The following is a 20,750-nucleotide window of genomic DNA, read 5'->3' on the forward strand; positions in this document are numbered from 1 at the left end:
GCTGTAACCCATCTTTCTCTCGAACAGCCAGCGGGCTTGCATCCAAATACCTAAAGAGGGTTCAGTTCATTGCAGCACTGGCAAATATACAAATTTAGTACTTCTCCAAGAAAAGCAACGAGATGGACAGTATGTATATCTGCACCCCTCTCCCTCTCACCTCCTCGCCCTGCTCCCACACTAGTTACTCATTTAATTATTTGTGAGGACTGTAACCTAAAGTCTGGTTGGTTCCCATCTTATCAATCATGGCGTTTCCTAGTCTAGTGTCATTTAATTGAATGCATGTGTATAACTGGCTGGGTAATTGTGCTCAGAGTAGTTATCAACAGCTCAATGTCTTGCTGGGAGGAGGTATCAAGAGAGGCTCCTCAAAGGTCTGTCTTGGGTCCATACTACTCAAAATCTTCCTTAATGATTTGGAGTCTGGGACTGAATGTACACTTATTAAATTTGTATGTAGCACCAACTAGGTGGAGTAGGAGGTACTTTAGAGGGCAGGAGGAAAAGTCAAAGTGACCTTGATTTTAAATTAGAAAAATGAAATATATTGGTTGACATTTCAATAAGAAAATGTGCAAAGTACTAGGCTTAGGAGAAATACACAAATACGAAGCGTGGAGCAGTTTGGGTTGGCTGCAGTACTGCAGAGAAGGGGCCGGGGCGTAGTTGTCTCGTACTGAATGAGTTAGCAATGTAGTAGTGTTGCTTTAAAAAAAATGAGAAGCTAATCGCATACTTGCATATAATGCTCCTGTTAATATATCCAAGTCATTGGAAGTGATTCTTCCACTCCGTTCAGCACTAGTCAAGCCTCACCCATGAGAATTTCCTAACCGTGAGAGTAGTTGAACACTAGAGCAGGGCTAGAAACTCCATCATTGAACTTTATAACTTCAAGTTAGACAAATATTTGTCTGGAATGGTTTAGATAGGGATGGTCTTGCTCTGAGCAGGATTGGACTGGATGACCTCTTGAAACCCCTTCCAGACTTATTTTTTCCATGATTCTGTCCATCAAGACACTTGCCACACACCACTAACTATGCAGAAAAAATAAAATAAAGTCCTAATTTTTATCATACCGAGTGGCTAGAAACTGTTCCGACTCACTTTCAGTATCGTTTGTGACTGCTAATTCAGGAATTGTTAGCCCAATACCTTGACGGATTGTTCCTCTGCATTCTGCTCCTGTATCACTGTCAGTCATGGTGGGTGCATCTACACATGCAGTTGTTAAGCTGCAGGAAGCTAATGAAGTCCACAGCAGGGTAGTACTTGCAAATACAAGTACTATCCTACTGCAGAGTTATTTACTGTGCAGTAGTATATGTGTAGACTCTGTGCCTGGGAGCAGTTTAGTGTGGAACGTTTACTCAGTCGCATTAATTCCACATGTAGATGTGCCCGCTGTGCGACTGGCAAATCACTTCACTTCTCAGTCTCGTTTTCCTCGTAGATAAATGAGGACATCAGCATTAAATGTTTTTGAGATCCTCAGAACAGCACTTCCTGTGCAGGGTGTTGAACAGACTGATGTTTTATGTTGGGAGTTTGGGAAGATAAGGTGCGTTTACCAAAAAAAAAAAAAAAGCAGACTGTTGCCTTGTAGAGGTGAGTAATGGAGATATACTAGTGAATGCATGAAAGAATCAGCTTCTGAGCACTGCAGATTTGTCTTGGAGGAGAGATTCTTTGGGATTCTTCCTTATTATAGGCCTTGGATATCATGGATTATTGGATGAAGGATCAAATTGTCATTTCAGTATTTTGTTCTTGATGCTGAGCCTTTGAGTCATTGCTTCCCTTTTCACCTCCTCAAATGATGTTGCTACTACTTCCTTGTTTTTTGAGAAGAAATGGTTTAAAGCAGAACATGATGAATGTGTCAGGGATATGGATCGAAAGTAGCTTTTTACCATCAATGTCTCCCCAAGTTTAAACACATTGGGTGAAGATTGACCACTGAACACCTTGGAGAATAATAATTATTTCATCTAGTTTAAAGGTATATAGAGAAGAGAGAAGATTGGCAATTTCCTGTGTAATAAAAGGTGTTAACTAGATCAAAGATGTTGCTGAGAACGCTTCAGAATGTGATATATTTTTTCTATTTCTCTAAAATACTTGATTTCTGTTTCTTCACTTCAGCACCTCAGCCATGTCTCTTCTGTATGAATGTGTGAACACAGTAATAGCAGGTGAGAACTGAAATTAACCCAGAAAAGAGCTTTATTAACTTCAGTAGCAATTAACACCACTTCTAAAATCCCTTTTTTACATAAAGTCTATTCATTAATTTTTATAACTAAATTAAATTGTGTTAAGCAGTCTTTTCAGTGTGCTTCACTACATAAATGAAACCCTTTACTACCAATAGGTAGTGGATGCACTTTGAAAAAGTATGTATCTAATTTGCTCAATGTACAGAAAAAATTAAAAGGTAGCATTAATAAAACTAATATGCCAACTTTCAAGTAATGCCTAGGATTTTTAAAATAGTTCTGGTTTCATAACCTGACTGCTGAAAACAGGAGTTTAGTTTCTAGCATGTCTTTTTAGGAATATAGTTCAGTGGTCTGCTTCAGAAAATCTTTAAGTGAAATTGTTTTATATTTAATTGTGAAGCGAGTTGGGATCTGGTTTTACTCTGAAATAACCTGTAAAGAAGGCAGTGTGGGTTTTCCCAGCTGTTTCCAACTCTGGCTAAGATCCTCTGATCTTTCTCAAGGGTTTTTCTAAATGTCAGCCCCTTTAACCCAGTAGGCTCTGAAATTTTAAGCATGGGATCCTGCAGAAGGGTGGCATAGAGACCTGGCACCCTGAGGCAGTTCCTCAGAAGAGAGGAAACATCTTTTTCAGCCACTCTGCCAGCTCTGCTTTGCAAAGTTTTGGTGGTAGAGAATGACCCTGGCAACCCGATGTGAATTCTATTGCCGGATACGAGAGTGCTGTCCTGAGACAAAGAAGATAACTTCCCACTGTGATGCACCTTGCTGTAGTTAAAAGGGAAATTCAGACTCGCAGAAACAATTCATCAAAGCCTGTTGAACGTTTGAATTACAATGAGTTACAAAACCGTAACACGTACTTATGATGTAAAACCATAGAGCTGCCTCTCAGGCTGCCAGACTAAACCAGCGGTCCTCTTTATGCATCAGCCAAATAGAATCCTGCAGACTTCTGCATAAATGTGGCTTAGCAGGGTTATTAGGGGGGAAAAAATAATAAGAATTAGTAAGTTCGGAAGATGTGATATAGAAAATGTGTTGTCCAGCAAGGGAGGTGGTTTCTGTCTGCCTTTTAATGACCTATCTGTTGCTATAGAGAAGTCTGCACTGTGATGGTGCAAAGCACGGTGTCTCCACCTTCTCTGCCAGGGAGTTGCACACTGCCAGAGCTACACAAAGGCTTTGGCCTCTAAGACTTTCTAATTTGATTGGGTCTAATATAATTACTTGGAGCAGGATTCTGTGTACACCTCATTCACTTAGGAAACTAGGCTTAAAATTCAGCTGTAGTCACTGATGACCAGGGATCCTGGTTTTCTCTGGTAAAAAAACAAACAAACAAAAAAACACAACTAAATGCCTATAATTTTTGGCATTTTTTTTTTTTTTTTAAATCATGGAAAATCAGAGCTCCCCCTGCCCCCTTTGTTCACCAGGACCTGGGTCCAGCTGCAACTGCCCCTTCCCTCCCCTCCCTCCCCTGCTGCTTTGTGGTGCTGAGCAGCCGGTCCATGATGTTGCCCCTTGTTCCCTGCCCGCCCCCAGACTTGCTCCCCCCTGCACCAGGTGGGTGTGTGGGGCAGCAGGTGGGTGGGCATAGATGATGCCATTGGTGATGCATTGGGGGTGGAAATGGAGAGGGGGGCACATGCCTCCCTAGATTTCTACACCAGCAGCGGAGCATGGGACACAGGCTGCAGCCTGGCCAGGCAGGAGCCTCCTCCATGGCCCAGCAACTGGGCAGGAGCCACCTCCATGGCCCAGCAGCTGAGATTTGGCATGGGAGACTTGGTGCTGCTGCCAGGAGCCCTGTGCCAGCCGTTCCACCATGGTCACCGAGATGAGGCACTTTCTGCATGCCTCCACAGTGTGTGTGTGGGGGGGAGGGGGGGGAACACGGCACCACAACTCTACACCACCACTGCCCCCACTGCTGCCAGGTGGGCAGGGGGCACCTCACCTCGGTGGCTATGGTGGCACAGCTTGAGGGGCTCCTGGTGACTGCAGGAGCATTGAGTTTTCCTGTGCTGGTCTGGCCAGGCTGCAGCCCTGTGCCTTGCTGTCAGTGCAGAAACCCCCTCTCCCTTCAATGCATTGCCAGTGGGCGTGCCCGGATCATCTCCAAGCCCTGGCCCTCCAACCCCTTTCCCCCTCCCATAGTCTTGTATCCAGCTGCAGGGCTGTTCCCACCTCCCTGCCTGGCTTTCTTGCCAGCCACGTGTGTATGTGCATGCACTTGTGCACATGCACATGGTGCCCCCTGCCTCCATTTGCCTTCCTCCCACTCCCCACAGCTCTGGTTTCCTGCTTCAAAGGGAAAATCTGGGTTTGTCCTCCTATAAAGGGGAAAATCCACATTTTTCCATGGGAAATGGAAAACACAGATCCCTGCTGATTTATAGTGTTTTGGCTGCTAGATGGAAAGAGTTAAAAACTAAGAACCTTAGTAAGAGCAAAGCAGAATGAAAAGGTGCACTGTCCAAGCTTCCCCAACTGTCTGTCTGTACAGCTCCCCCTTATTTTATCAAATGTTATTTTTGTCTTGGGGCCTTGCTTGATCTGAGACATGATAGCTGTTAACATTGTACCCAGCCTGTGATTTTTGTCTGTCAGCTAGAAAGCTCTGAAGTGAGACCATGAATCCTTTTTTCATATGACTCTTAGGTTGGCTACTGTATATTAAATTTTACTTAATTTATACTTGGCTTTTCTAAATAAATATAGCTAATTTTAATGCGGGTTTTTTTTGTTTTTCAGTTTTGATCTCTCTGTCTTCTGGGATGCCGAATCACAGTGCCAGCATCCAGGTACAGCACTTCTTTCTTGAATGGATGTTTTTGCTACATAATTCCTGCTGGTTTGAGGGAGAGAAGCACTCCAGATGTTTGAATGAGAAGCTTTCCGATGGTATAGTTCTCACTTACAGTGGCCCTTAATGTCTAGTGCATTCTTAGAAAGGTTCCTAAACTTCCCTTAGTTTCCCTTCTCTCCCTGTCTTCTGCTTTTTGTTTAACAGGTGTGGGGGGCAGGAGAGGACAGGGCACCTGAAAACCTGAGTCCGTTTAGGAAGCTTTGCTCTTGCTTTTGATTTAGCTGTCACCAGAAGTACAGTCATGAGAACGTTGTTCCCTTCATTTTACCTGTTAATAATGCTCTCTCACCAGAAGTTGCACACCCTGGTTACGCTGCTTTCTCACATATTGAAGGCAACACTAACATAAGGAGAGACCGCTATTTGAAAAATAGCTTTACAAACTATTCCAAAACTGATGTTAATTACAACTTGCACTTTTTTCTCCAGCTCTGCGTTCAGAAGTTGAGAATACTAATAGAAGATTCTGACCAGAACTGTAAGTATGTTGTTTGTTGCTTTAGAGGCTTTCATTAAGCATCCTGATGGGGCTAACTGGCGGAAGTATTAAAGCAACAAGGACTTCTAGTAAAATTATTCAATACTACACAATGCCCAATACTTTGCAAAGAAAAGCTGGTATTGTCTAGGTAGTAATTTTATGTTTTTGTATAGCGTCACATTTAAACGTCTACTTACCACCAGCTGCCTTTTTTAAAAATGACCTAGCTGAATAATTGGTGCTATTTGTTATATGGTAAATCTAAAAGTAGAATGTTCTGGTTTTTTTCCTTTCACATTTTCCACTGAGGAGGCACATGCAAGTAATGTTATTATATAGAATAAAAAAACATAATAGTGAAGTACAAGAACACCTGACTTGCTCATGGTTGGAAATATGGTAATACGAGTTACCATTTACTAAAACTTAAATCTTTTTTCGTGAAGAACCTCTTCTATCCATCTGTAGAGAGAATTTTAATATGTTCAAAAGAGAGTGGGGCCCCTATTCAATATAGTAATTCCGTTTTGCAATGTTAGAACTATTTGCATACCAGGAGCTCAGAGCATTTAACATTTTGATTAAGCTCCATAACATCACTGTGAAGTAGGCAAGTGGTGTTCTTGTTGTCTTTGAGTTACTGTTCACAGGTGTTTGTGTAGTGTTCGGAGCATTTATTTGGTGTCACTTGGAAATGGCAGTCCTAATAGTCATGGGCAGTATGACAACAGCGTTTTGTCAACAGTCAAGGAGCACTGACATCCCCTGTCCTCTGTGCTAAGAAGTTGTTGATCTCGCACAGATCCGTGTGTCACACCTATTCTTCAGTACCTACCACACTAGTAAACCATCTCAAAAGGCAGTTCATAGATAACCATGAGCAGATGGTCAGGGATTTGGTCTTGTAGAACGTCATTTTCTGGCAGGGATAGCAATCGATAGATCTTCAACATTAGTCTAGAACAAAAAAGTCCAGTGCTTACTAGGTTCCTCAATGGCCCTATTAATGTGTGTTCTCCCCACTTAGTCCAGTAGTCCACTACTTTTCTAGGACACCTTAAGACTAAAAATATCATTTTAACCAGATTAATGCAACCTTTATTTGAAGTCCTTCCTAGCAACTGGCTGTCTCTGCTATCTATGAAGACAGCCTGTTTAGTAATCATAATACGAGCTTTAAGTGTAGGAGAGATTCAAGCCTACTCTCATTGCTGGTCTACCTTACATGATGTTCTGTAGAGAGAGTGCAACTCCTTTAGGTCTCACCCTCCAACCCCCTTCCCCCTCCCATAATCTTACCTGTATCCAGCTGCAGGGCTGTTCCCATCACCCTGCCTGGCTGCCTCATGCACTTGCGCACGTATACATGGCACCCCCTGCCTCCGATTGCCCTCCTCCCACTCCCTGCAGCTCTGGTTTCCTGCTTCAAAGGAGAAAATCTAGGTTTTTCTCCTTTAAAGGGGAAAATCCACAATTTTCCATGAGAAATGGAAAACGCGGATCTAATTTCCATTTAAATAGGATAATTCACCTGCCAGTTTTCTTTTCCACGCTGCAACTCCAACCAAACTCTGCACACTTAGTGTAGTTAGAACTCTTTTATCTTACTTTGAAAGAACAAGAGTAACATTGTTGCTAGATTAGATCCTTGAATTAGCTCGATTAGATCCAATTATACAAATTAGTGATTATTTCACTAGGGTTCTGGTATTGTCTCCTGGGGAGGCTGAAGAAGTTGTCAGGATCTTGCATGGTAGCTACATGATTCAGTCCACGTTTTCACACAGCAGTATTCTAAGTTGATGTTTTAAGGTCTGTAGTTACTCTGGCATACTAGTTCTGCAGTCATTACTTAAATAAAACTGTCAGCACAAACTGTGAGGTTCCTGCCTGCTGGTCTTTAAAATTTGAGTCCATGTAGACAATTGCTCTGAGTGAGTGCTTCATTTGTTAATCTTTGACTGTTCTGGAGCCTTATATCAACTGGATTTTAAATTGATGTAGGAAGTGAGAGGCAGGTTGGGTTTGCCCCGTTTCTGATCCACTCAGGTTCGAGAGCCCAAAGGCATTCCGGGCAGAATTGGGGTCCTAATTAGATGTTGCTAGCCAAAAGAATCTGAAATAGACCTTTTGTCTCTCATCAGAGAGCTTTTATTTCAGCTTATTAAAAATTTGAGGTTTGAATAGAAAGTCTGTCTACCTCAGAATCTTACTCAAGACCATACAGTATTTCTATATTTGGAAAGAAGTTGTATTTTGTCTTTTTTCACAGTGAAGTACCTGGGATTACTAGCAATGTCCAAAATCCTGAAAACCCATCCTAAGTCAGTTCAGTCTCACAAGGATCTTATTCTCCAGTGTTTGGATGACAAGGATGAGTCTATCAGACTCCGAGCTTTAGATCTCCTCTATGGCATGGTACGTTTTATTGTATATCCTCTCTCATTCCCCCACCTCCAGGCCCCTTTATTTACAACCCCTAAAAAAACCTTAGAGTGAGATCCTCACTCTGATGCCTTTTATGCTGTGTAAAAGGGCTAGTCTGATGCACACAAGCTTTTAAAAGCTTCATTTGTGTGGAGAAAAATTCCTGGTGGAGACGCCATGAAAGACTGTCATAAGGCTGCTTTGTGAAGATGCCCTGACATAGTTTACCACACTTACGCAGGATGGAGAAATAGCATACAATGCTTTCAGAATTCCAGATAACCCTTCAGTCCTTAATGTAATATAACATGACTTGGACAGGCCCGGAAGTCTGTGTATATTAAACCAGAATGACAGAGCAGCCCAGGATTGGACAGGCACAAAGGTTGCTTAAAGCCCCTTTTACCTTCATTTTGGCTGTCTTTGCTCTACTGTGGCACAGCACAGAATTGCACCTTGGGTGTTTGCCTGTGTGTGTTGTGTGCCTGCATTTGTATGTGTGGCTGCTGTCCAAGGAAACTTTAATAATGCCATGTATGCTAAGCAGCTTTATGGACAGAATCTTGTTGATCTTTGAGGGGGCTCTAATTATAACTTTGTATACAAAAGGTCTTTCATTGAAAAGCCTCAACTCCCTAAAGTTCATCTGTGTGGGATGGTTCATGGCAGATTTTATCATTCCTCATCATTGAAAAGCTTGAGGCACTGAAATAAAGACTGTTGTATCAAAGTTTGGGGGGGGGGGAGTTCCTGGTAGTTTTGTAATTAGGCTGCTAACCCTACAATAACAAACCAAACCAAAAGTAATGAACTGAACAAAATTTTATAGGACTTTAAATATTTCTTTTTTCTGAAAAATGCAGCAGGTATTAACCTTGATTACAGGATGTGAAAATCTGTTTTCACACATTATGCAAAAGATGGTTCATCAGACAATGATGTATAGCATCCTCCTGGAATGCTGCCTTAAAAGGAACCGTGCTATATTCTGATTTCTAGCAGCATTTCCATATTACCTAAACTTCCTTGGAGATCTTTCCATCTACATACTGACAAATAGAGGATATAAGATTAGCTTGAGACAATGTGGTCACTGTGCTTTACAGTACTCTCAGGAGGTCACTGTGTTCCAAGGTACACTCTGAAAAGTGACTTATAAACTGACAGCATGAACTTGGCAGACATTATATTTATGGTCCAGTTCTGTTAATCGCAGCATACATTGTAACATGCCACATTCAGCTGATCTGTGGTGTGACAAAACAGCAAATCACACTTAATGTGGAACATCATTGTGGTTGGTTTGTATCATGACTTAAATTGAGCGTAGCATGTGTCCCAGACCCAGGACTGCTCCATGCTCCCATCCCATCTCTTAGCTGAGCACTACAGGGGACCATGGGGCAGTTCGGGTTCAGCACGCAGGTTGCTCCATCCCCCTGAAGCAGTGGTTTTCAACTTGTTCCACAGACCCCTGGGGGGCTGCAGACTGTCTAAGGTGTCCGCAAAAGATGACTTTGATCAATGAAAAGTACGTGACTGCCCCCACTTAAAATTCCAAGTTTCCAAAGGAGTCAGCACCTTCATTCAAAATTGTTTAGGGGTCTGCAAATGGGAAAAAAGGTTGAATACCACTTCCCTAAACAATTCCTGGGATCAGGTTGGAAGCAGCTGCAAGTCCTGGTTTGGCTGGTTCAGCCCTGGCAGTTGCCCTGTTTTAATTTTGAGGCGTTATATGCCCTGTTCCAAACATAGTTTGTTGTCCTGTCATACACAGGGCTTACAATTTTGGGGATAGAACATATCCTTGGATCCAAATCGTGCCATAATTTTAATATTTGCCAGGGTCCTGTGGAGTGTGTATGTTAATGACTGTCAAATCAGCTCAGAGTTTTCAAGTTGGCCACATGGCAGGCTCTAATCGTGAGCTGAAAATTAAACTCTATTCTTGTAGGTTTCTGTATTATGGCCAATAGTACTGGTTCTGAGCTTTAGCACAGTTTGCTCTTGCAGAACTGTAGTGATGCTGCATTAATAATAAGAGTGGAAAGTAATAACATGCTTTTTTTTTTTCCTTCAGTGCAACTCTGCGTGCATGCATAGAGCAGAGCTATGAGGCCAGAAAAGGTCTCTATAGAGTTTTTCCTTTGACTGTGCTGCATTTTGAGGGGAGATCAGAATGACTGGTTACTGGGGAAAGTACTGAAAATTAAGGCACATATTTGAAATAGTGCAGCTAGCTTCATAGTTGGTTGCATAGTAGGAGCCAGATTTTATCACCATCATCCTTGCAATTAGGGAATGAAAATTCTGAATTTAGTTGTCAGGTCTCATTAAAATGCATGCTGGGCTGATAAGTTTGTGCTAAATCAAGAAAGCAGTCAGAAGTATTCATTTAGCCATTTGACTGGAACAAATGCACTCAAGACCAGGTTCAACTAGTTCAACAAGAAACTGTCCCAGGCTGCAGATGAATTGTACAGTAGTCCTGGTCTAGACTTATTTCTGCCTCCCTGTGTTCCAGTATCTGGCTTACCCAGAAGCAGACATAGGTGCATCTAATAGCAGGTGCTTCTGTGAGATGGAACTAAATTGGCAGGAAGCATGTTGTGAAGGCTTTTTGTCTCATCTTTCTAACTCTCTTGAACAGGTATCAAAGAAGAACTTGATGGAGATAGTGAAGAAATTGATGATTCACGTGGATAAAGCTGAAGGGACAACATATAGGGACGAGTTGCTCACCAAAATCATAGATATATGTAGCCAATCCAATTATCAGTACATCACAAACTTTGAATGGTCAGTGCTTTTACCTGTTCACTTTGAAAGAAGCAGTGGTGGTGCTCCTTGCTTGCCTCCTATTAAGAATGTTTCACTTCCACTTCCTGTAGGTACATAAGCATCCTGGTAGAATTGACTCGTTTGGAAGGTACTCGACACGGTCATCTCATAGCAGCTCAGATGCTGGATGTGGCTATCAGAGTTAAAGCTATTCGTAAATTTGCGGTTTCCCAGATGGCCATGCTTCTAGACAATGCCCATCTAATAGCCAGCAACACCCAGAGGAATGGGATCTGTGAGGTGCTTTATGCTGCTGCCTGGATATGTGGGGAGTTTTCAGAGTAAGTGTAAACGGTATTTTTAAGTGACCTCTGTCTTTCCCATCAGACTAATTCAGCTGTTTCGAGCCAAAATGGGAACTATGTTTGGGCTACTCTTGCATCTATATATATAATATATGCCATCTCAGGGAGTAAGCAATAGTGTGTCCCTAAGGCTTAGGAGTGTAAAACATAGGACTGGAAGGGATCTCCTGGGTCACTGAGTCTATTCCTCTGGTGTCACAGGTAACCATATCAAATACATCTCTTCATTAACTGATCAGGCTCCATCTTAAAAGTAGTTAGTTTGCTCTTCTTGGAAGCTTGTTAAAGAGCCTCACTCCTGTTAGGGTCAGAAAATTTTTGAGTTCCAGTTAAACTCACTCACAGCTGGTTCCTACCTAAGTGTTCTTTTGCCAATATTGTCCTTTTATCTTAGATAAAGCTTCTCTCTCCTTGGTGCTAAACCCCTAGATGTGTATACATATTATTTTGCTAGGCTAAATAAGACTGACTTTCCTTTCCCCTGCTCATCCTGGTGTAGGTCTCTTTGCTTTTTCTCCAGTTTCAACTTGTGTAGCAGAGGCAGCAAGTACTGTCCCTCCAATAACTTGATCTGCTTTGAAATGGAAACTGTCAGTTTGAATCTCGGGAATATAAGAGGCGAGAACATAGTTCCCTCTTCAGTTGTTTTGCTTTCTGCATTTGACATCATTTTGTGTATGTAATTGGCTAGTTTCCCCATTGTGTAGCTTTAAACCAGTAGTGGGAAAAATGAGAAGATTAAAACCACAAAGACTGGCAGAGTGCAAGTTGTATTTTATTACTGCTTGTGCTTCAGCAGTTTCACTTGCCTAGTTCTGTTCCGTTTCAGAGCCATGCAGAAGTGTAACCGAACTTTTGTTCTTGGCAGCACAGAAGATGGAAGGAATCTCATTTGACTATTTAAATTCTAGATTAAGCCTTCAGTGCTTTATATTAAAAAATAAAAGCTTGTAACTTGAGGATATTTTAATAGGAAGATCATGGAGACAGTAAGCATGGAAACCCAAAGTGTTGCTTTGCCAGATGGAGCAGTATTAATGCCTACCACATTGTGGTATAGTAAAAGTTTGTACAGTCCAAGTATTTATTGTCCTTCTACAGATGTGTTATTGCTGTGCTATTTTCTGTATTGCTCATCTTCAAAAATCTATGTTATAGTACATATCAAAACAAGAATGAATTAAATGCAGTCAGTCAAAACAGAATTGAGGGGAACTTACAGAACAGGGAGATCTTAATATCATAAAACAAGTTGATAAGAATAATTTCTTGTGCATCTCTTTACTTTTCTCAGGATCTAAGGACAAAGGACAAAATCCTGTCCTCATTGAAGTCTGTGGTAATAATCCCAATGATTTTCAACGAGGATAGGATTTTTACCCAAAGTTTCTAGACTTCCTGGCTAGGAAGGTGGCCATGGAAATTGAAACAAGAACATTCTTTGGCTTTGGAGCAAAGTTAGACCAAGAGTGAGAGGTGGTAAGAGGTCCACACATAATACCTAAATTTGTGTTGCGATATGTGAAACTCAGTAACATATCAAGCTTCCTAAATTGATTTCTCTTTCATTTTCTTCCATCAATCTTCTAGACACCTTCAGGAACCAAACCAGACCCTGGAAGCAATGCTGAGGCCTAAAGTTACCACTTTACCAGGTCACATCCAGGCAGTTTATGTGCAGAATATGGTAAAGCTTTATGCATCCATCCTACAACAGAAAGAAGAAGCTGGTGAGAAGGAATCATCCCAGGAAATTACCCAGCTGATGATTGACCGTTTGCCTCAGTTTGTACAGAGTGCAGATCTAGAAGTCCAAGAAAGGGTAAGAGAAGAACACCTCTAAATCTGTTGTACTTCAAGCTTCTGATACTAATACTAATTATTTCTGCTGTCTGGTTGCATCTACAAGAGATGCTGATTGCTCAGTCATTCCTATGCAGTCATTTAGTACTTGCATAAACAAGTACTAAATGACTGCTGAGTAATTGGAGTTACTCCGCATTAGCACTGCCAAACAGCCTCTTTTGTGACCCTGACTGCACAGTAGCCCGAGATTACTGCACAGTAGCGTCGTGTCATGCTTTCTGCCATGTGATGCTGCTGCGCAGTCTTCGTCTTGTGTAGATGCAGCCAGTGTTTGTGTGACGCACACACTGCAGAAATAACCCCCAAAATAACCTCCCTTAAAATGTTTGTTATCAAAGGATCATGTTTGCATTCTGCACCTTGCATGCCTCAGCAATGTAGAAAGTGAGAAGCAGTTTGAGTAGTTTTCCCAGGATCACTTGCAAGGCAAGATCACGATGGAGCCCAAAGTTGACACCCAGTCCTGTTTCCCTAATCATTAGGCCAAATATAGAAATAAGTATGCAGTTACTGGCATGTGATTGCAAAGTTTGAATCTGTAAATGCTATATTAATATTTGCATATAAAGTAGCATCAAATTATTTGCTTCCATTACTGTGCTGCACCATACCATGTAATTCACCTTTTGGAGTAAAACTTTTTTTTTTCCACAAGAGGTAATTCAAAATTATTCAAGGTGACTGTCAAGTGTTACGTGTTAGCAAGCGATGCAAAGAATGAGTATAAAATTTGATGTTTGAAATGGGTTCTCAGGGGAATAGAATCAGCACTCTAAAATAGCACAAGCACTCCCAGCTGAATCATAAAAAAATGTTATAGGGGTGCGGAAAATGAAGGGAATGAAAGGTCACTAAAGTGGGAGCAGGAGACATATTAGAACTGGAAAGCTAGAACCATATATTACTCTCATTTCTCTGTTCACTTTAAACCTTTAAAGCTTTTAGTTGATTTTGGTACATGTAATATAAAATAAAAACAGCGAGCTTAGTTATGTCCATAACAAAATATGTTTAAAACTTCCTGACTCTTTGAACCTGTGCAGTCTAATTTTGGCAGCTGAATATCACATCAGAGTAAGAAAGGTAAGGCAATGTTTAAAAAAAAAAAAAAAGTACTAAAAGCCCCATGTAGACATGTCTGTGTGGTTTTACAAATGTTTGTCTCGGGGAAAGGCATACAAAACCACATTTTTGAGAAGGCACACAGGCATTTACATTTAATAATTAGCATGCTTGGATTTTAGAGCAGGGCCTGAATCATGAAGCAAGTTCTTTTCTTGTATCATCCATTGACTTGCTTCCAGCAGCAAAGACAGGATAAGTAACTTTCCTACTTCCACAGTAACTTCAAATTACTATCAAGTTTCCCTGTCTGTTAATGCCAGTTTCCCTATTTGTAAAGGGGTTGATGTTTCATTTTTGCCCCTGTTTGAAGTATTGTGCAATTGCTTGATTAATTGTGCTATGAAGTACAGACTGTGGCTGTTATAAGGCTAGGCAAGACTTCTTATGGGTGATTATCTTTCATTGGACCAACTGTATGGTTGGTATAGACATAGGCAAGCTTTTGAATATCACAATATCTTTCCTTAGGCCTCAGCCATTGTAAGGCTACTCATTTTGAATCATTAACACCATGATAAGCTGAAGGAATGAAGCAGTTACTCAGGAGCATGGGTCCTTATTTTGATTTTTACATTCTTAGGAAATTTAAATAACGCATACACAAGTCAATCAGTGCTTTTTTTCCCTGAGACTATCTTGCTTTATACTCTAACTTCCTTTAAATCGGAAGCCCCAAGTAACTGACTTTTCTCATACATCCTGACCACTTCCTTGAAAAAATCAGTGTAGAATCCTTTGTAGCTGAATTTGGTTACCCGTTTTGCATATCTGGTATTTAATTTGCCTCTCTATTTGGGGAGATGAAGAAACAGAACATACATATCATTGGGATATTCCCCGCAGGAGCATTCCTGATGGGTAGAGGCTCGCTATTTAGAGCAGTGGTTCTCAACCTTTTTGGGGGGGGGTTCTGCGCCACACTCAGCGGCGAACCCAGAAGCACCGCACACAAGTGCCAGTGGCAAGCCCAGAAGTGTTCTTCTTGAACCCTCCTGAGGACCCCCTGCACAACTCTGATTTAGGTTGTGACCCTAGGTTGGGTACTGCTGATTTAGAGACAGACAAGGTTCCTGATTTAGCAGAACACTTCAGGACCTAATTCTGAATTGTGTGTGTTGATGTATGTCATCTTCAGGCATCAACGATACTTTGTCCATGTAGCTCATCTTCTGCTTTTAGCGTGGCTTGGTCTCCCAACTCCATTAAACACTTCTGAAAATTCAACCTATAATATACTTCATTTTAGGATCTGAGGGAATCTGAATGTTTTGTGAGAATGATCTAGTTGGGGATGGTCGTGTTTTGAGCAGGGGGTGACCTCCTGAGGTCCCTTCCAACCCTAATTTTCTATGATTCTATCTTACTTGATAGGGATTAACCATGTGTTACAGATGGGAAACAGGCACAGATTTGGAAGTTTATATAACCAAGGTTGGAGATTGCTGAAAGAGGAATCCCATCTTCCTTAATCCCCCATTGCCAGTATCTGCACAGTTAACAACGTGCTTCATCTTACTGTAGTTGTTTAGACAGGGTTCTTATTCAGCAACAGTCGGTGCATTGACACTGTTTTTTAACTTGTTTTTATATTTGGCTTTCAGGCCTCCTGCATCTTGCAGCTGATTAAATATATTCAGAAGCTACAAGCAAAAGAGGTGCCTGTAGCTGAGGAAGTGATAGCATTGTTTGCAGGCGAGCTGAACCCTGTAGCTCCTAAAGCACAGAAAAAAGTGCCGGTTCCAGAAGGGTAAGTTCTTTTATCCTTACAATATTGCTTTAAATGCATAAGTAGTAGTTCTGTAGCTAAATCAAAATAGCTAGAAATCCTACATATATGTACATGCATGGAGAAACAGAATTAAGCTGTAAGTAAGTAAATCCATCTGTTGCCATTCTTCCTAGCTTGGATCTTGATACTTGGATCAATGAGCCTCCCTCAGATAGCGAGTCTGAAGATGAAAAACCCAAAACAATCTTCCATGATGAAGAACAAAGGCATTCTAGACAGAGACAGCCAGAGATGGATGAAGAGGAGCTTGCCAGGGTAAGTGAATGTTGACATGCACGTACTACTAATATAATGGTACATTCAAAATCACTGAAGTAGTTGCAATAGTTTTTTTTAATGCAGCTGAGGGCATGTACCTTGCACAGCTTCCTGAGTTGGAAGTAGAGTGAGCAAGGATGCAAATCTTTGTATATAACTACCTGACTATTCCATTTTTGTGAGAATCCATACTGATAACAATGTTGTCTTGATTCCCATTGCCTTTGTCTTTGGGATGAAAGCCAAGTACATGGGACCAGGTTTTCAGAAGTGCTCAGCATCCAACTTGCAGAGCTCTTCTTTCCACTTCCTTTTTTCCTGAAGTGGGAACTAAACCTCTTGAGAACCTGGTATCAGCAGGGAGAACAGCTCTTCTGAAAATTTGCCCCATAAACTCTCCAGTTGTTCTGATGGCTGCAAACACGGAGACTGTTCTTTACCAAGTGCCACTCACTTAACTTTGATTTGAAGTAAATGTGTGGGTTTTTACTTACTGTTAGTCAATCCCTAGCATTTTCTGGCAGGGAACACGCAGTTTGCAATGACATTTGGGGTGCAGGGTTAGACACAGGCATTTCTTTGTTGGGCTTTGCGCCTGTGTTTTTCCATGAAACCCATGAATTCCCCACCTCTCCCATCCCCAGCTTGGAAGAATAGACGGGAGGGATATTATTTGGTAGTTTTTCCTTAACAGCTGTTTGCCACACTTCCTTGTAACTATGAAACTTGAAAACTGGAGCGGTTTAATCAGCCGTTATTTCCCTGTAGCCTTTTGTGAGTTGTTCTCAGAGCTCCAAATATACCGTGTGATCACACTTTGCAGTGTCTGGAAATAAAGTGGAGAGTGAGCTTGAGTCAGTGCAGTAACTACAAATATCTTCCTTTTTTTTTTAAGCGCCGAGAAGTCCGGAAGCAAGAACAGGCAAACAATCCATTTTACATTAAAAGCTCTCCGTCTCCACAGAAAGTAAGTCTGGCTTGCTTGAAACCACTTTCACTATCTAGTAGAACAAATGCAGGGGCTCTCCTCTAGGCAGTTGGACTGACTAGTGCTCCTTGTGTTCAGCCATTGTTTTGAGGTCTCTTTGTATTGAAGAGCTGGAAACAAGTTAGCATCGTGTGACCAGTCTGCTTTCTGTGACTCTCCTGTTGACCTGAAGTTTGGGAACCATTGTAACAGTAATTGTCGTGGTCCTTTTTTAGAAGAACGTGGGGTATAGTCTTGCTCATATGAATTATGAATTCATCTCATAAAGCCTAGTATTTAATATTCAGCCTGGGCTCCAAGACAGCTAAAAGAGCTAGAAAAAATAAATACATAAGTAGCTGGAAAGAACTTAAAATACAACTTTAGGTGAATCCCCTGGTCCGATAATGTGAGTAAATGTTGTACTTCTTTTGCGGTTATGATTTTTTTTTTTTATACTCATTCCCTCCCATATCCCAAGACTTTCTGTGCCATGTAGACATTCTGTTGAGATCAACGGTCTGTTTATGATGCAGCAGATACACTTGGCAGGTGGGAGCTATGCAGATTGCCTGGTATACTGAACATAGTGAAAAGCAGAGACAGGATAAAGTACTGAGAGCACCATGTGTGGACAGTCAGTGTGATGCGTCAGCTAGTTTAGTGGCTGATTTGAGTGCTCCATGTGTCTAAAAGCCTCAAATGAGCATTTAGATTATTGTACTGTTGTTTTCTTTTATTCTTCATCTCTCCCAGGATTAGGGCTTTCCTTATCCCTATTACTTCCTGAGACTGCCTTGATAACTTAAATCTTCATTGTTTACCTTAGAAGAAGCAAGCCATAAATGTTTTTCAGGCAGTTTATATATGCGCTTTTCTTGTCTGAAACAAATAATGCTAGAACACTGTAGCTAGAAGGAAGGTCCAGATCAATAATGATCAGTTGGTGGCAGTGTCTGAGTGCTAATCCATTTTTCAGGTTCTCTAAATATTAACGTATCCTTTGACATACTAACTACAGAGATTACACTTTGATTTTAATATTTTGAAATATCTCCATTATGAACATCTCCATCAGAAATGTTTCTAAATAATATAACTAGTTAACTGACTGCGTATTTAAAGTGTTAATGTAGTTAATCAAGTGTTGAACTGACGCACAACAACTCGCTGCGCTGTGAAGTCTACACTAATACAGTTTTTCTTTCACTTACCCAGCGATATCAGGACACTCCAGGTGTGGAGCATATACCTGTAGTCCAGATAGACCTTTCTGTTCCCTTGAAAGTTCCAGGTAAGTACATCAAAGCAGTTTCAAAATGGAGTTGAAGCTAATGATTTAAACAGAAGTAGTCATTTTCTCTGTTTTATGGCATGAGCTTTTACAGTCTCTCACATAGTTCCCATATTGGTTGTCACTTTTTAGTGCACTAAGAAATACAGCTGTTTAATTCAGAACTGTTTGAATTACTCTGTTAGTCTGTTATTCTGACTATGAGGCCCACTTTCTTTTAAGTGTGCTCTAGTTCAAACAGCTTAGCAGGTAAATATAATACATATTCAAACATGAAAAAGAACCGATATTGTTAGGAAGTATCTTCAGAACATAACCAAGTTCTGCGGTACAGTAAGGCAAAAAGTTGATGTCAGAGACCAGTGGATGGGGACACTAGAGAATTTAGCAATAGTAGTGACACTATTTTAATATGCTGCTTTCTGGTTAATGGTAAGTTATAGATCTGAAAAATAATTGCTCAGGAGTAATATGGGGTTGAGCATCTCTTAACATGCATCTCTCAGGAATCAGTGTCTTCACTTGCAGATTTACAGCCATCAACGTTTTGTCTAAGATGTATAGTAAAGGGTTTCCCCAAAACATGAAAAAATATTGTCAAATATTTATATCTTTGTAGCCTTGGAGTCAAATTCTTCCGTTTAGTGTCAGTGTTCAACCCATGTTAAGTCCACAAGATGCAGGCAAGAATCAGAGCAGAATTTTGTCTGCTGGTTTCTAAAGGGATATGGAGTCGGGCAGGGGAAGCTTTATTGAGGGGCTGTAGTGGGGAGGGTTAAGAAGTAGAAGTGTAGTGTGCTACTCTCCATCTGGGAGTCTGGATGAGGAGTTGGGAGGAAAATAAATGTTTGTTCTGAAGTGACTACGGAGATGGTTAACCTCAGAGTAGACTAGCCTGAGAGCAGTTTGGGCCCTTCTTTACAGGAATGCCTATGTCTGACCAATATGTAAAACTGGAAGAGGAGCGGAGGCATAAGCAGAGGTTGGAGAAAGACAAAAAGAAGAAAAAGCAGAAAAAAGAGAAGAAAGGTAAACACCACCGCCATAACTCCCTACACACGGAGAGTGATGAAGACATTGCCCCAGCCCAGCACGTGGACATCATCACGGAGGAGATGCCAGAGGTCAGTTGTTTGCTTAATAGTCTCAGGAGTCTCAGCACATTGCACTTGGTTTTGTGACCCTCCTAGTGTCCCAAAACACTGTCAACCTCAGTTGGGTCATCATGGCCTGAGACTCCTGAGTATTTCAAAACTGCCTAAGCAGCAGCATATGGGTTCCCTAATTGAGAGTCTTTTGACCTGCCCTTTCAAGGGAGAGGGAATCGTTAACTTTTGATGCAGAGAGCCAAAGGCTGCAACCAGAGCAAAAACAAAAGACTGGTAAAACTTATGATATACATATCTGCTATGAAAATAATGATAATCACATAGCTGCTTCATTTATACTTTGTTGCTTCACTGTGACTATAACTTGCATTCTGGTCAGCAGATTTGCAGCTAAAATGAATTGTACATGCTAATTCTGTACATGCTGTACAGTCCGAATTTGTTTTGGAGTAACATGAATCTTGGGGCAAATAGTGGGAATGCAAATCCTGGGGATGTATGAGGAATACCATTCTCCTTGTAAATTCATTGATAAAAGACAGAGTGCTAGATTAAGTTTGACAGGCCGTGTGACTTCTCACACCTGATTGCAAGGAGGCCTGTTTTCAGGTGGAGTTTGGGATGTTCTACCTGTGGCTTGAAATTGTGCTGTCAGCTCATTTCCTTAATGAGTAGCCTGTTTCTCTCACCCTAGAATGCACTGCCCAGTGATGAGGATGACAAAGATCCCAATGATCCATATAAGGCCCTTGATATAGATCTGGATAAGTAAGTACAAAACTATATTATGTATGGGTTTTCTTGCTTGTAAACCAGAATGCACAAAGGCTCTGGGCTACAAAAGTTAAGATGATTTAGAACTTATGCTTTATAAGGTCATAATCCACCTTGCACAAGGTGAGATGACCAAACTCATTCTGTACTTTAGTTCTGTTTTTGTAACAGTTGTGCCATCAGACCGTGGGCTCCATCTGGCTCCCTTCAGTCCTTTCTTCAGCATAGTGACTAAACCCAAGCCCCATAAGAAGCAGTCTCTGCTGGGTTTATGGTTGCACTTATTCCTTTAATTCTGGGCTATGTCATTTCCTTTCTTCCCTCTCACCATGATCAGGTAAAGGTTACTAATGGTTTGTAGTGGAGGGACTGATTTTTCTGAGGAAGAGCTACAGTACCTAACACTACCAC

The 20,750-nt window shown here is 41.2% G+C and overlaps 1 protein-coding gene across 2 annotated transcripts in view; it reads left to right on the plus strand.

The window, feature by feature from the left end:
- AP3D1 (adaptor related protein complex 3 subunit delta 1) overlaps positions 1-20,750 on the plus strand; it is a 76,142-nt gene that overhangs the window by 37,881 nt on the left and 17,511 nt on the right. For both annotated transcript variants that reach the window (XR_001372377.3, XM_014599820.3), the window contains exons 9-21: positions 2,152-2,201; positions 4,989-5,038; positions 5,533-5,581; positions 7,857-8,002; positions 10,662-10,810; positions 10,903-11,133; positions 12,748-12,979; positions 15,750-15,895; positions 16,051-16,192; positions 17,091-17,162; positions 18,381-18,456; positions 19,381-19,580; positions 20,260-20,333. Coding sequence is in view for 1 of the 2 variants with exons in the window: in XM_014599820.3 (XP_014455306.1) it covers positions 2,152-2,201; positions 4,989-5,038; positions 5,533-5,581; positions 7,857-8,002; positions 10,662-10,810; positions 10,903-11,133; positions 12,748-12,979; positions 15,750-15,895; positions 16,051-16,192; positions 17,091-17,162; positions 18,381-18,456; positions 19,381-19,580; positions 20,260-20,333 (1,617 nt within the window). In the remaining variant the exon portion in view is untranslated. The remainder of the gene's footprint in view (positions 1-2,151; positions 2,202-4,988; positions 5,039-5,532; positions 5,582-7,856; positions 8,003-10,661; positions 10,811-10,902; positions 11,134-12,747; positions 12,980-15,749; positions 15,896-16,050; positions 16,193-17,090; positions 17,163-18,380; positions 18,457-19,380; positions 19,581-20,259; positions 20,334-20,750) is intronic.

The sequence above is a fragment of the Alligator mississippiensis genome, chromosome 16 (assembly GCF_030867095.1).
Source record: "Alligator mississippiensis isolate rAllMis1 chromosome 16, rAllMis1, whole genome shotgun sequence".
Classification (NCBI taxonomy): Eukaryota; Metazoa; Chordata; order Crocodylia; family Alligatoridae; genus Alligator; species Alligator mississippiensis.